Genomic DNA, 15887 nt, shown 5'->3' with positions numbered 1-15887 from the left:
TGGTTCCATCACATCCTGACTTCTGCAGTATTGTTTTCTCTGATATTTTTCTTCTTCCTCTTCATATATTGCACGTACAGTAACTGCTGTATACGCCCAGACAGAATGTGTATTTTTTTTTAAACTAAATGGCCAATGGTGTGTTTGGATCAACATCAACTGGAGATGGGGTGCAGAGAACAAGCTGCTTCTGACAAAAATGCTCCCTGTCTCCATCTGCGGCACATTCATTCGATTTTCATATTTCTAGTGCAACAGATGGGAGAGAAAGAGTTACATAAGACATTCCAGGGGTAACCGAGCTCAGGAAGAAGGGATGTGCAAAGCTAATGAGCTGTGTACTGTTGGGATTCAGCTGTTTTTGCTAATGGCTAGATTATTCTGCGGTTGAGCTCAAGCTTTCATTGGCCTTGTACATATTTACTATTCTATTCATTTTCTTAATGATGTGCATCTAGCTTTATTTCTATTTATTCTGATGACTTGACACCTGTCCACATGTTTTGTTTTGTTGTCTGTCTCCCCCTTCTAGACTGTGAGCCCGTTGTTGGGTAGGGACCGTCTCTATATGTTGCCAACTTGTACTTTCCAAGCGCTTAGTCCAGTGCTCTGCACACAGTAAGTGCTCAATAAATGTGACTGACTGACTGAATGAATGGTGGAGCCGGGATTAGAACCCAGGTCCTCTGACTCCCAACCCACGCTCTATGCATGAATGAATGAATGAATGGCTTGGTCGGATAGAGTTAGTTTGGTACACCGATCAGAACCAGAAAGGAACATAACAATAACAACAATGATGGCATTTATTAAGCGCTTACTATGTGCAAAGCACTGTTCTAAGCGCTATACGCTGTTCTAAGCGTATAAGAACATATACACAGAGATCCAACCATTCTCCCTCATTTCTCCTACTCCCTCTTGTTCCCTACGCACTTGGAACTGTACCCTTTAAGCACTTCATATTCACCCTACCCTCAGCCCCACAGCACTTACATGCGTATTGGTAATTTATTTATTTTCATTCACTTATATTTATTGAGTGCTTACTGTGTGCCGAGCACTGTACTAAGCACTTGGGAGAGTGCAATATAACAATAAACAGACACATTCCCTGCCTACAACAAACCTACAGTCTAGAGTAAGCTTGTTCATATTGATGTCTGTCTCCCTCTTTAGATTATAACTCCTTGTGGGCAGGGAACATGTAATAATAATAATAATAATTATTATGGTAGTTGTTAAGTTCTTTCTACCTGCTAACCACTGTCCTAAGGGCTGCGGTAGATACAAACTAATCCGAGTGGACATAGCCCCTGTCCCACCTGGGGATCATACTCTTAATTCCCATTTTACAGATGAGGTAACTGAGGCCCAGGGAAGTTAAGTGACTTGTCCAAGGTTGCTCAGCAGATATGTCTTCTAGACTGTGAGCCCATTGTTGGGTAGGGACCGTCTTTATATGTTGCCAATTTGTACTTCCCAAGCACTTAGTACAGTGCTCTGCACACAGTAAGTGCTCAATAAATACTACTGAATGAATGAATGAATGGTGGAGCCGGGATTAAAACCCAGGTCCTCTGACTCCCAACCCATGCTCTATGCATTAAGCCACATTGCTTCTATTATAAACTCTTTTGTATTGTACTCTCCATGAACTTAGTACAGTCTGCACAAAGTAAATATTAAATAAATACTACCGATTAATTGACTGATTGAAGCAGAAGAAATGGATGTATAGTTATTAGGCTGGTGTAAGGTGCAGTAGGAGGGGATGACCTGATCGAGTGCTTTAAAGCAGATGGTAAGGAACTTCTGTTTGATGTGGGGGAGGATTATCAACCATTCACGATTTTTGAGGAGTGGGGAGATACAGAATAAATGACTTTTTTTAGAAAAATGGTCCAGGAAGCAGAGTGTAGTAAGGATTGGAGTGGGTAAAGACAGGAGGCGGTCAGCAAGGAGGATGACGCAGCATTCAAGGTGGGATGTTATGAATACTTGTATCAGAGTGGTAGAAATATGAATGGCAAGGAAAGGGCAAATTCTAGTGATGCTGTGAAGGTAGAACTGACTTTATTTGGGAACAGACTGAATATGCATGTTGAATGAGATGAATAAAGGATAATGCCGAGGTTATGAGCTTGTGAGGCAGGGGGAATACAGTGGTGTTATCTATCCTGATGGGAAAGTCTGTGGCAGAATAAAAAGAGTTTGGGTGGGAAGATTAGTTCTGTTTCGGACGCGTTCAGTTTGGGGTTTTGATGGGATGTCTGAGTGGAGATGTCCTGGAGGCAGAAGGAAAGGCTGGGTTGAAGAGAAGGAGAGTCGTTAGGGCTAGAGAGGTAGATTTGAGATTCATCCACGTAGAGATAGTGAGTAGTGGCATTCTCCAAGGGAACTGGTGTAAACGGAAACTAGAAGGGGTCCCAGAATGGAGTCTTGAGAGACTCCCAGAGTTAGAGGTTGGGAATCAAAGGAGGAGTCTGTGGTGAGCCCACAACAAGCTGCCCTATTAGTGACTGTCTGTGATCCCGGGAACAACAAGAAGGAAGAGATGGGCGAAGGACTGATGGGCTCTACATGAGACAGGGGATTGCTGGCCTGTGGGGGTGGAGAATGGAAGGAGGCATGGCCTTCTCTCCCTGTTTTATCCAGCAACAGGCCTGGATCAATCAATGACTGCCATGTAGAGCCACAGCTGTAACACCTAAGGCAGATATAAGGCGGTCACTTTGAACTGTGAGGAGGCACACAGAGAAGCAAGCATTGAAGAAGCAGGTAATGGAAGTAGGCGGAGACTAGTGCTCCAAAGCAGCAGAAGGCAACAGCACTTAATAATAATAATAATAATAATGATAATGGCATTTGTTAAGCGCTTACTATGTGCAAAGCACTGTTCTAAGCACTGGAGGTATACAAGGTGATCAGGTTGTCCCATGTGGGGCTCACAGTCTTAATCCCCATTTTACAGATGAGGTAACTGAGGCTCAGAGAAGTTAAGTGACTTGCCCAAGGTCACACAGAAGCAGCGTGGCTCAGTGGAAAGAGCCCGGGCTTTGGAGTCAGAGGTCATGGGTTCGAATACCGGCTCCGCCACATCAATCAATCAGTCATATTTATTGAGCACTTACTGTGTGCAGAGCACTGTACTAAGCGCTTGGGAAGTACAAGTTGGCAACATATAGAGACAGTCCCTACCCAACAGTGGGCTCACAGTCTAGAAGGGTGGGGGGAGTCTAGAAGGGAGACACATGTCTGCTCTGTGACCTTGGGCAAGTCACTTCACTTCTGTGAGCCTCAGTTCCCTCATCTGTCAAATGGGTAATGAAGACTGTGAGCCCCATGTGGGACAACCTGATCACCTTGTATCCCCCCACCCCCCGAGCTTAGAACAGTGCTTTGCACATAGTAAGTGCTTAACAAATGCCTTCATTATTATTATTAGTATTATTACACAGCAGACATGTGGCGGAGCCGTGATTAGAACCCATGACCTTTGACTCCCAAGCACACGCTCTTTCCACTGAGCCACGCTGCTGCTCTATGCTTTCACTGAGTCGTATTTATTAAGTGCCGCATGCAGAGCATGGTACTAAGCGCTTGGGAAGGTGCAGTACAACGACAATAAACAGTGACCACAGAATGACGATGGAATCTGTTCCCCCCCGGGCCCTGTGCCCTTCCCCGACTGCCTCGGGAAAATAAGAAGCATTGGCAGAATGGGTTTCTTTGACCACAGACTGGTACTGGACCCTTGGTGGACTGAGTGTATGTGTGTATATGTCACTTCCTTGCACACTGCTAAAAGTAAGAGAAAACTTTCCACAGTAACCTCGGTGATCAGAGCTGTGGTTTGATTTTACTACGTATCACTAAGGCTTCCCTGGTCCAGGAGGGTCCTGGTTGGTACTAACTGGGGGGCTCGCGACAGAGCCCCTGAAAGAAACTGAAAAGGAGCTGCCAGAAAGATAGGAGGAGAATCAGGGGAGGACAGTGTCAGCGAAGCCAAGGTCAGATAATGTTTCTGGGAGAAGGAGGTAGTCATAGTATAGAAAGCAGCTGAGAGGTTGAGGTTTAGGATTTTGCAGAGGCCAGCCTGTACAGATCTGGTGGCATGAGCTATATTAGATATCACTGACTGAGAAGCAGCAGGTTGCTCTCTGTCAACCTCAATTGCAGCAAAATTCGTGGAATGAAAGGAGAGACAGGGAGTTGTAAGGTGTGTGTGTTTGTCTTCTTTTAAATTCAAATTTAATTCTTATCGATTTTTTCCTGTGGCGCTGCTTTCTTTCATACATTTTTCCCCTCGGGGAAGCTCTATTCTTTCTTTCGGGAAGTCATATCCTTAGAGATGGAACTAGAGCTGAAGTCATATAAATGGATATTCTGTCTGTCACCAAATCCTGTCATTTCTACCTTCACAACTCTCTAGAATCCATCGCTTCTTCTCCATCCAACTGCTACCATGCTGGTCCACCTCTTATTATAGCCTGTCTTGACTACGGCATCAACTTCCTCACTAACTTCCCTGACTCCTGTCTCTTTCCCACTGTAGTCCTTACTTCACTCTTCTGCCTAGATCATTTTTTCTAAACAAAGTTCTGCATACATTTCCCCGCTCCTCAAAACTTCTAATGGTTGACCTCTGCATCAGATAGAAACTCCTTACCATATGCTTTAAGGCACTCAATCAGCTCTCTCCCTCTCACTTCATTCTTCCAACGCCAGCCTAATCACTGTCTCACCACTCTCCCCTTGCTCATATTCTCTCCCCCACCTGATCTCCTTCCCTTTCATGTCTGAAAGACCACAACACTCCCCACCTTCAAAGCCCTACTAAAATTATATCTCCTTCAGGAGGCTTTCCATGATTTATAGTAAGAGTAGTAATAATATTTATTAAGTGCTTACAGAGTGCAGAACACTTTATTAAGTGTGGGAGAGAATACACAGGTGAGATTAAACTCTGATTTCCACACATTATTCTTCCTCCTTTGTGCTTTGCTTGTACGCTTAGGTCTGAACCCATACATCACTTTGATATTCATCCTACCCCCAGACACACAGCACATATGTACATATCCTAATACTTTGTAATTTCCCCTATCTGTAATTTATTTTAATGTCTCTCTCCTCAAATAGGTTGCAGACTGCTTGAGGACAGGGTTATGTATCTACCAACTCTATTGCACTGTATTCTCCTAAGCACTTTGTACAGTGCTCCTCAAGAGACTGGGTGAGGAAGAGGTCATGACTTAGCCTTGGGAGCTATTCATAGATAATAGGACTTGGTGGTGAGGGAAAAAACAGCAATGAAGAAAGGGGTTAGAGAAAGTACAGGGGCATCAAGAGAGCTTGGAAAGTATGCCAGTCCTGACAAAAGTACACAGTTTTGAGACAAAAATGGACAATGAAGATATAGGAAGAGGGAGGTATCAGACAGAGCCGAGAAGATTGAGATAGATATGATTAGGAGGAGAATGGTGAGCTTATTAAAATCATGCTCAGTGAGATGTTGAGGTTAGGAATCAGAATAAAGGGAATCAAAGCGATAGTTAACAGTGAAAAAGAACATGCGTTAAGAGTAGACAGTTGGTGTTTGGCATTAACTTTGACTCATGTCTCTCATTCTACCCACATCTTCAGTCTGTTACCAAATCCTGTCGATTTCACCTTCACAATATCGCTAAAATTCAGCCTTTTCTCTCCCTCCAAAATGCTACCATGTTAATCCGTGCACTTTTCCCATCTCACATCTTGATTACTGCATCAGCCTCCTTGCTGACTTCCCCAATTCCTTTCTCTCACCACTACAATCCATTATTTACTCTGCTGCCTAGATCAGTTTTCTACAAAACTGTTCAGCCCACAGCTCCCCACGCCTCAAGACCCTTCAGTCGTTGCCCATCCACTTCAATGTCAAACAGAAACTCTTTACCATCAGCTTTAAAGCATTCAATTAGCTTGTCTCCTCCCACCTTGCTTCACTGATTTCCTAATATCTTGCTTTTCTTACTGCTGATCGCTTTACCTTAGTCCTCTCGGGCCTGGAACTCTGTTCCCCTCTGTCCACAACACATCTTCACTCTCCCCACCTAAGAAGCCTTATTAAAATCACATATCCTCCAAGAAGCCTCCCTGACTAAGCTCTCATTTCCCCTAGAACAGTGCTCTGCCTACAGTAAGTGCTCAACAAATATCACTTTACTTCTGTTTATTCTGACGACTTGACACCTGTCCACATGTTTTGTTTTGTTGTCTGTCTCCCCCTTCTAGACTGTGAGCCTGCTGTTGGGTAGGGACTGTCTCTATATGTTGCCAACTTGTACTTCCAAGTGCTTAGTACAGTGCTCTGCACACAGTAAGCGCTCAATAAATACGATTGAGTGAAGGAATCACTGCTTGATTAACTGATTTGGATTGCACTTCTTCAGCGTCCAATATGGGATTGAAATCCAGCTCATGTGAAAATGAGGGAAACATTATTCATGTTTGAGATTTTTCTTTCAACCCATCAGCTTTAGTCAGCCAAGTCTACTGGTCTTCCTGCCTCTTCTTACGCTTGGTATTTTGGATCAGAAATCATGAATTCTGGATAGAATTCATCCAGAACAAATAGGATATTTGTTACTCATTGACTTGGTAGAGGTTATCTGTCTACAAGACTTTCTCCAAACAATGAAATCCTCCAATGCCCTGCTAGGGGATAAGGCAGATTCAGATGCTGATGGTATCAAATATTTCTTTCTGCATCAGACATTTAAGAGACATCTATAAGACTGTGTTGAAAATACAATTGAGACTTTTTCCTCTTGGCTAGGTCATCACAACACTATGTTAAGAAATATTTGGATAGTGTTAACAGCCATTGGAAAACGTTTAGTACATATTTACTATTCTTTTTATTTTGTTAATGATGTGCATATAGCTTTAATTCTATTTGTTCTGACGATTTTGACACCTGTCTACATGTTTTGTTTTGTTGTCTGTCTCCCCCTTCTAGACTGTGAGCCCGTTGTTGGGTAGGAACCATCTCTATATGTTGCCGACTTGTACTTCCCAAGCGCTTAGTACAGTGCTCTGTATACAGTAAGCGCTCAATAAATATGATTGATTGAATGAATGAATGAATGAAATTTCTACCTTACCCGCAGGCTAGGATAAAAATTGAAGGAAATTTTGATTAAGTGGAATAGTGATGTGGGCGGCAGGCAATCAGCTAATCAGTAAAAGAAGCAGTAGAGTGTTAACCAGCAAGTGCATGTTGGGTTTCTCTGGCAACCAGTGACCCCAGTACTGATTCCACTCCCCCACTACTAGGTACATTATATTCTACCTCCCACTAAATCTCATCTCCCTGTGGGGAAAAGCAGTCTATTGCTGTGCCAAGTTTTCCAGAAAACACAGATATCATTTGACTCCGCTCTCTCGTTCACCCCTTACAACCAATAGGTCACCAAATCCTGCCGGTCTCATCTCCACAACATTGCCAAGATCCGCCCTTTTCTCTCCATCCAAACTGCTACCTTACTCATTCAGTCTCTCATCCTATCCCGGCTGGACTACTGCATTAGCCTCCTCTCTGATCTCCCATCCTCCTGTCTCTTCCCACTTCAATCCATACTTCATGCCGCTGCCCGGATCGTCTTCGTGCAGAAACGCTCTGGGAATGTTACTCCCCTCCTCAAAAATCTCCAGTGGCTACCAATCAGCCCAGCCTACACATCAGGCAAAAATTCCTCACCCTCAGCTTCAAGGCTGTCCATCACCTCGCCCCCTCCTACCTCACCTCCCTTCTCTCCTTCTCCAGCCCAGCCTGAACCCTCCACTCCTCTGCCGCTAATCTCCTCACTGTGCTTTGTTATCGCCTGTCAATCAATCAATCAATCAATCGTATTTATTGAGCGCTTACTATGTGCAGAGCACTGTACTAAGCGCTTGGGAAGTACAAATTGGCATCACATAGAGACAGTCCCTACCCAACAGTGGGCTCACAGTCTAAAAGGGGGAGACAGAGAACAGAACCAAACATACCAACAAAATAAAATGAGTAGGATAGAAATGTACAAGTAAAATAAATAAATAAATAAATAAATAGAGTAATAAATATGTACAACCATATATACATATATACAGGTGCTGTGGGGAAGGGAAGGAGGTAAGACGGGGGGATGGAGAGGGGGACGAGGGGGAGAGAAAAGAAGGGGCTCGACCCCCAGCCCACATCCTCCCCCTGGCCTGGAATGCCCTCCCTCTGCACATCAGCCAAGCTAGCTCTCTTCCTCCCTTCAAAGCCCTACTGAGAGCTCACCTCCTCCAGGAGGCCTTCCCAGTTTGAGCCTCCTCTTTCCTCTCCCCCTAATCCCCCTCCCCATCCCCCTGCTTTACCTCCTTCCCCTCCCCACAGCACCTGTATATATGTATATATGTTTGTATATACTTATTACTCTATTTATTTTTTATTTATTTTACTTGTACATATTTATTCTATTTATTTTATTTGGTTTATATGTTTTGTTTTGTTGTCTGTCTTCCCCTTCTAGACTGTGAGCCCACTGTTGGGTAGGGACCGTCTCTATATGTTGCAAACTTGTACTTCCCAAGCGCTTAGTACAGTGCTCTGCACACAGTAAGCGCTCAATAAATATGATTGAATGAATGAATGAATTTGACTTAAAAGTTTAAGACACTCAGAAACATCATGATTTGTATTTAATAAGTAATAGTATTTACCAAATATACTTCAGGTAGGCAAATAGAAACTCTCTTTTGACTAGGGTCTGTTGGGTATCACTCCCTTACTATGTCCTCACACTTCTCCGGTTCTTAATGCTTGCTTCTCTGCTATTAACTTGTTTAGAGGGTATCTGATCAATGAAAGGCTAGTGCGTGGATGTGATGAAGTAGACAGAAAATCATTTAAGAAATGATAACCTCTAGATAGCACAAAGGAAAAACTCATGGAAAACTGACTTTACAGTTGGTTGAATAAAGAAAAACACACGCAAGTTAAATGCAAATACTTTTTATAGGGGTCTGTCAAAAGATGTCCACTCTCTGGAAAGGGTGGACATCTGCTCCAGTGATTTTTTTTTTTACTAATTAAAGTAAAAAGTACCTGTCCTCAGTAACACCACTGTTAAGCTTTAAGACATATCCCTAATCCCTGGAGTCTGGGCTTACTTGGTGTCATTAATTGTGGTCACTAGTGTTTTGTGGTTGTGGGACTGGATCAAGCATAGTTATAGTGACCTGATGTGGAATCAGTTAGGAAGATCTGCTCTGGGCTTGGCCTGGCTTTGTCAAAGGCATGTTTAAGCAGTGGTGGAGCCGCTATTTAGACAGTAAAGAGGGTGACCCCAGAGCCCATCTGTGGCCTTAGAAGCCTCCCAGAGACCTGGCTGACCTCCGGCTTTATGTCATCTGTGCTCCCTGTGCTCCTTAAGCAGAACCAAACCTGCTAAATTTGGCCTGAATTTAGATGCTTCCCCTTACTGCCCTCCATCACCAATCCCTGGGAGCCTTCCAGCCTGAATGAAACAAAGTGTCCTGTGACTCAGGAGAGAAAAGATGGGTCTGAGAATCAGGAGACTCAGTTTAGAATTCCACTGTCCTACTGTGTGACCTTTGGCAAGCACTTAACTTCTCTGGGCTACCGTTTCCTTTTCTATTGAATAGGGGGAGGACAGATTGTGAACCCTGGGAGGAAAAGGGTGATATAGCCTAGTTACATAATGTTGTGTCTACCTTAGAGCATAATAAGCCCCTAGTAAATGTCATAATTATTGTCATGATATTCTTCTGGCCCCCTGGTTTCTAGAAATGTGTAAGCTCATCGTGGGCAGGGAAAGTATCTACCAACTCTAATTGTACTCTCCCAAATGCTTAGTACAGTGTTCTGCACACAGTAAGTACTCAATAAATACAATTGATGGTGATGATTCTAATTATTCATGTGCTGGGGGTGAGTTTGGGCCCCATGGGAAATACTGGTAAGGTACAGATGACTTGTATTGCTAACGCTTAGTACAGGGACCAGCACATAGTAAACACATACCATACCATACCATAATTATTATTACTGGAATTTGCCTTTGGCAGAATTCTAGTGCACATATTGGTCTGCAGGAGTATTTTCCAACCAGCTTGACACTCCAGGAAAAATGGCAAATAATGCACTAAGTTCTCTTCATTGGAAACTCAACACATTATATCACTTTACTGTTAGACTTTTTTAAGAATCAAAGAGAACTGCAATGAAGAAGCAATCAGAACTGGAAAGCCAAAACACCATTCCCAACCTTCTCAGCCTTCAGGACAAAAAATGTTCTAATGCATCATGTTCCCAGTCACTCATTCACTGGCCTTTAAATTAGCACTTGCCATGTTATTTCTCTCTTTGAGTCTTGCCACATAAATAGTGCTAAAACTGGGGTAGGATAGTTTTGTAAAGTTAGGGAACAATGAATGACAGAAAGAAGACCAGTTCATAGTTACTGGTCACATTTTAACACATTTTTTCATCCAAATACCTAGAGAATTATTTAGCAGTGACATAGGGAGCCTCATTCATTCACTCTGCAGTAAATTGGGACTCTTAAAACAGATCAAGATTACACATTTAATGATTATTTTCTACTCAAATGAGAATGAGTTAAAGACTCACGCGAGAAAACAGATTTCTTTACCTGGGTTGGAGTTGCTAATTCCAGTTCTGAAGTTGATTCCGAATTCAGAGCCCCCCTTCCACTGGCCATTTCCAGCTGAGATCTGTTTTCTGAGGACCTAATAAGGGATATAAGAGATGGACACATGAATTATTTCTACTTTGAGAAATGTAAGGTGCAGCTTTCAAACAGAGCTGGCAAACATAGTTCTAGAGGATCTGAAAGTACTCCCATGGGAATTTTAACGAAGCAGGATTTTTCTTGTTACAGTCAAGTCATTATTGCTGTAGTTAATATCTATTAAGAAGCTTCAGTGTTGGAGGTGTTATCTTGCTGATTAATATTTAATTTAATCATGTGCAGAATAAGTAACAGAATTCATTTTCTCCATTCAGAAAAAGTACAGTACAAAATCATTCCGGGGTGGTAGATGTCTCCTTATAATTTTAAATTAAAGCCAGTACCATTAAACATATAGCAAAAGTTATTTCAACTATGGTAGAGCATTGTGATTCGTTTCCTGCTTGCTATGCAAGTAATCACAAGAACAAAGAGACATTCTCTATTCTGTGAAACTTGAAATATTTTGGAACTCAGCTGATCAAGAACAGTGATGTTCACCAATTGGATGTTATTGATAATATACAGAATATATGACTAATTATGATTGTTGAGATCACAGAAGGTTTGAAACTGTGTTTTCACATCCCAAACGAGTAAGGATAAACTTAAAGATTGATGACTTTTTTCTGAAAACACAATTGACATTACCATAAAATCTCTTTTGAGCCAGTGCTGGATGATGATGGCTTTTTTTCCACCACAGGTTGGCCCTTGCTGTTCCGGTCTCCATGAAACTTCACCTCATCCCATTTCTCCAACTGTGTCTGGATATCAACTAATAAAAGAAATGTGGATTTTAAAAAGCAACTGACGATGTTTTTTGGCCAAGTTAACATGGGACACACCTTCTGTAATGAAAATACCACTTTTAGATCCAAGCGAGCCTGGGGAAACTCCTGGAAATGAGCAAGGAGTCACTTAACTTCTCCGTTCTGTTTCCTCATGATAAAATAATTCATTCAATCATATTTATTGAATATTTACTGTGTGCAGAGCATTGCACTAAGTACTTGGGAGAGTACAATATAACAAAGTTGGTAGACACATTCCCAGCCCACAGAGAGCTTACAGTATAGAGGGGAAGACAGACCCTTAATATAAACAAATAAAGATATTGATAATTTGCCCTGACTTGCTCCCTCTGTTCTTCCCCCTTCCCAGGCCCACAGCACTGATGCAAATATCTGTATTTTCTTTTAATGTCTGTCTTTCCAGCCCCAGTTCTAAGCTTGATGTAGGCAGGGAATGTGTCTGTTTATTGTATTGTGCTTTCCCAAGTGCTTAGTACAGTGCTCTGCATACAGTAATTGCTCATTAAATGTGATCGAATGAATGAATAATTTGTGTAAGCCAGAGTTTAATTAATTCCAACTGACTCATCTTGCCGCGGAAGCCATTAGGGATTGCTTCATATGACGGGTAAAGGAAAGAGGAGGAAGAGGAGGGAGATGAAGTGCCTTGTAGGAGAGTAATTTAACCCCTTCATCTCAGGATTGTTAGACTTGATAGGGCATGCTGATAATCAACAGCCTGATTGTCATACAAATCGCTCCCCTGTCTCAGCACTATGGCAGATAAGAGAAGAGTGTGGACAACAAGAGTGCTATCTGGTTGTCATTCTCTGTCCAATTCATTCCCCTAAGCCAAAGGGGAATCAAACAGGGATGCAGAGAGGGTCCAGGCCTTTTGAATTCATTCCACCTAAACACGATGGGGGAAGAAACAGCAGGGCCTGGCTGCTGCTGTTAGAAGAAGGTCCCACTTCACTGGGGAACTCTTCCAACTCAACAGACTGTGAGGATTAGTCAAAGTCTTTGAGACAGTCATTCAGGATTGGCTAAGTGCAAATGACTGCACCTTAGAGGCATTCATCCAAGAATACATGCAAATGACAGTAAATTATTTTGCCAAATCAACCAGGCATTACAGAATCACTAAAAATCAAAGAAAGCAGGGCATATCAGTCTGCACTAGAGAACCCTATCCACATCCAGAAATATGGGAAGCAATGTGGCCTACCAGAAAGAGCAAGGGCCTCATCCCCCCCGCCCTACCTCCTTCCCCTCCCCACAGAACCTGTATATATATTTGTACAGATTTATTACTCTATTTATTTTACTTGTACATATTTATTTACTATTCTATTTATTTTGTTAATGATGTGCATATAGCTTTAACTCTATTTGTTCTGACGATTTTGACATCTGTCTCCATGTTTTGTTTTGTTGTCTGTCTCCCCCTACTAGACTGTGAGCCCGTTGTTGGGTAGGGACCGTCTCTAGATGTTGCCGATTTGTACTTCCCAAGCGCTTAGTACAGTGCTCTGCACACAGTAAGCACTCAATAAATACAATTGAATGAATGAATGAATCCCAGCTCCTGCACTTGCCTGATGTGTGACCTTGGGCAATTAACTTAACTTCTCTCTACTCTGAACCTCAGTTACCTCATCTATAAAATGGAGATTATAACAAACCTGGGCTCAAACTTGGGCTGTGAGACTCATGTGGGACCAGGACTGGGTCCAACTTGGTTCACTTGGTTCTACCCCAGTGCTTTGTATAGGACCTGGCATGTAGTAAGGATTTAGCAAATACCATTAAAAAAGCAAAAAGAACCCCAAAAGACCAAAACACACAAAAAACCCCTCTCTCAGAATCTATTTTAATAATAATAATAATAATAGCATTTATTAAGTGCTTACTATGTGCAGAGCACTGTTCTAAGCGCTGGGGAGGTTACAGAGTGATCAGGTTGTCCCATGGGGGGCTCACAGTCTTCATCCCCATTTTACAGATGAGGGAACTGGGGCACAGAGAAGTTAAGTGACTTGCCCAAAATCACACAGCTGACAGCAGAGGTGATTTGAACCCATGACTTCTGACTCCAAAGCCCGTGCTCTTTCCACTGAGCCACGCTGCTTTTCCAGGAAGGACACTTACCTAGTATACTATACAGTAGGAAATAGAATCAAGAAGCCCAATATCTCCTTTTGGAGACTGTCAGAGTGTGATAGCAGTCGAGTGTTGAGGCTCCAGACCAAACTTTAGGACTATGGCTGTCTGTGTGACATATCCAATAATAATAATAATAATAATAATAATAATAATGGCATGTATTAAGTGCTTACTATGTGCAAAGCACTATTCTAAGCACGGGGGAGGTTACAAGGTGATCAGGTTGTCCCACGGGGGGCTCACAGCCTTCACCCCCATTTTACAGATGAGGGAACTGAGGCCCAGGGAAGTTAAGTGACTTGCCCAAAGTCACACAGCTGACAATTGGCAGAGCCAGGATTTGAACCCATGACCTCTGACTCCAAAGCCCTTGATCTTTTCCACTGAGCCACACTGCTTCTCTAAGTTCCTTGAGCAATTCCATCAGTGTCACTCTGGAGCTCTGCTTACTCTCAAATAACAGCTGGATTACAAACCACAAAGTCCTTGGAGAAGGTCAGACTACTATAATTTTTTTAATGGTATTTGTTAAGTGTGTCAGGCACTGTACTAAGCACTGGGGTAGAAACCAGTTAATCAGTTAGACACAGTCCATGTCTCACATGGGGTTCACAGTCTTAATCCCCATTTTACAGATGAGATAACTGAGGCCTGGGGAAGTGAAGTGACTGGCCCAAGGTCACACAGGAGACAAGCGGTGGAGCTGGGATTAGAATTCAGGTCCTTCTGAGTTCCAGGCCCGTCCTCTATCCACTAGGCCATGTTGCTTCTCAGAATTGAGGACCATCATGCTCTCGTGGAAAAAACATAAATCTGGGAGTTAAAGGACCTGGTTTCTAATGCTGGCTCAGCCACTTGTCTGCTGTGTGACATTGGACAAGTTAGTGAACTTCTCTGTGCTTCAGTTTCCTCATCTGTAAAATGGGGCCTTACATAGTCTAATCTCCCTCCTATTTAAACACTGAGCCCTATGTAGGACAGGGACTCTGTCCAGCCTGATTAACTTGTATCTAACGCAGCATTTAGAATAACATTAGAATAGTGCTTGATACATAATAAGCACTTCACAAAAATAATAATAATAATAATATATTGAAATTAGGGTCACCAGTTAGGACATGTGAGAAGAAAGGATGACAAACAGCCGCTGCACTGTGAGCTGAAACTGAGAAAAACGAAGAAAGGACAGATGCTATATTTTAATAGTACACTAAAACAAAGCCTTAGACAAAACTGCATTTCAGTAGAAAACTGGAAGTTGTTGGCTACAGACAGAGTGGTCTGCCGTGCTGTAATCAAGGAAGAAGTCGCTATTTTTGAACTGAAGCTTTATAAGCACTGTGAGAAAAGGAAGCGAAAGCAGTGTCGTGCTGCAAACAACAAGCACTATAGCACAAGGGACAGTCTTTGTGTACGCACAGTATCACACAGTGTGCATGGGATCACGGGCATAATCACATTGGCCTTGGCAGCCACACTAGCCTTCTTCCGTAGGTGAATTTCATTGTCAGTGTCATCATCTTCGAGTATGGATAATTGTAACTAACTCTAAATGGTGTTTTAGGGACCCTCACTTGGAATTTCTCCATTACCTCAGATGTTTTTAAAGACATGGTTAGAGAAAATCCTTCTGCAATTCAGAGCTTCAACCCCCTTCGAATGGCTTAGAAAATGCCTTGCTTCCTGTGGGAATTTATGAAGAGGTGGGGGGATAGGGAAAAAGGCAGAAGAGAGGGAGCGTAGCTGGAGGTCCCATTTAATATGCTGTCTAATCCTTCGGGGAACAAAGAACTGTATCAAGCAAAGCTGACAATGATACATGCAAACTGAACCTTTAAAAAGCACTGGCATTACTGGTAGGGATTGAAAATGTAAAGTGGATCGACCACTACAACTGTAAATGGGGACATGGCAGATAGCCTGTTGTTGGGTAGGGATTGTCTCTATCTGTTGCCGAATTGTACTTTCCAAGTACAGTGCTCTGCACACAGTAAGCGCTCAGTAAATACAATGGACTGAATGAATGAATTAATGGATGGAGCTGGTTTTCTTTAAAAGGCTTATAAGACACATTTGAAAGGAGGGACTTCTGGGTTCCCATTCTGATGGTTTGATTTGTATGGTTTCCACTTTTTAG

At 42.6% G+C, this 15887-nt stretch overlaps 1 protein-coding gene across 12 annotated transcripts in view; it reads right to left on the bottom strand.

Moving 5' to 3' along the window:
- The window catches only part of PEX5L (peroxisomal biogenesis factor 5 like), a 320579-nt gene that overhangs the window by 83843 nt on the left and 220849 nt on the right, over positions 1-15887 (bottom strand). For all 12 annotated transcript variants that reach the window (XM_038744156.1, XM_038744197.1, XM_038744242.1 and 9 more), the window contains 2 exons: positions 11442-11568; positions 10692-10788 (listed from right to left, as the gene is read on the bottom strand). In XM_038744156.1, coding sequence (XP_038600084.1) covers positions 10692-10788; positions 11442-11568 — 224 coding nt within the window. The remainder of the gene's footprint in view (positions 1-10691; positions 10789-11441; positions 11569-15887) is intronic.

This window comes from Tachyglossus aculeatus, chromosome 1, assembly GCF_015852505.1.
Source record: "Tachyglossus aculeatus isolate mTacAcu1 chromosome 1, mTacAcu1.pri, whole genome shotgun sequence".
Classification (NCBI taxonomy): Eukaryota; Metazoa; Chordata; class Mammalia; order Monotremata; family Tachyglossidae; genus Tachyglossus; species Tachyglossus aculeatus.
The sequence above is the reverse complement of the archived record's forward strand: the minus strand, read 5'-3'. Positions and strand labels throughout refer to the sequence as shown.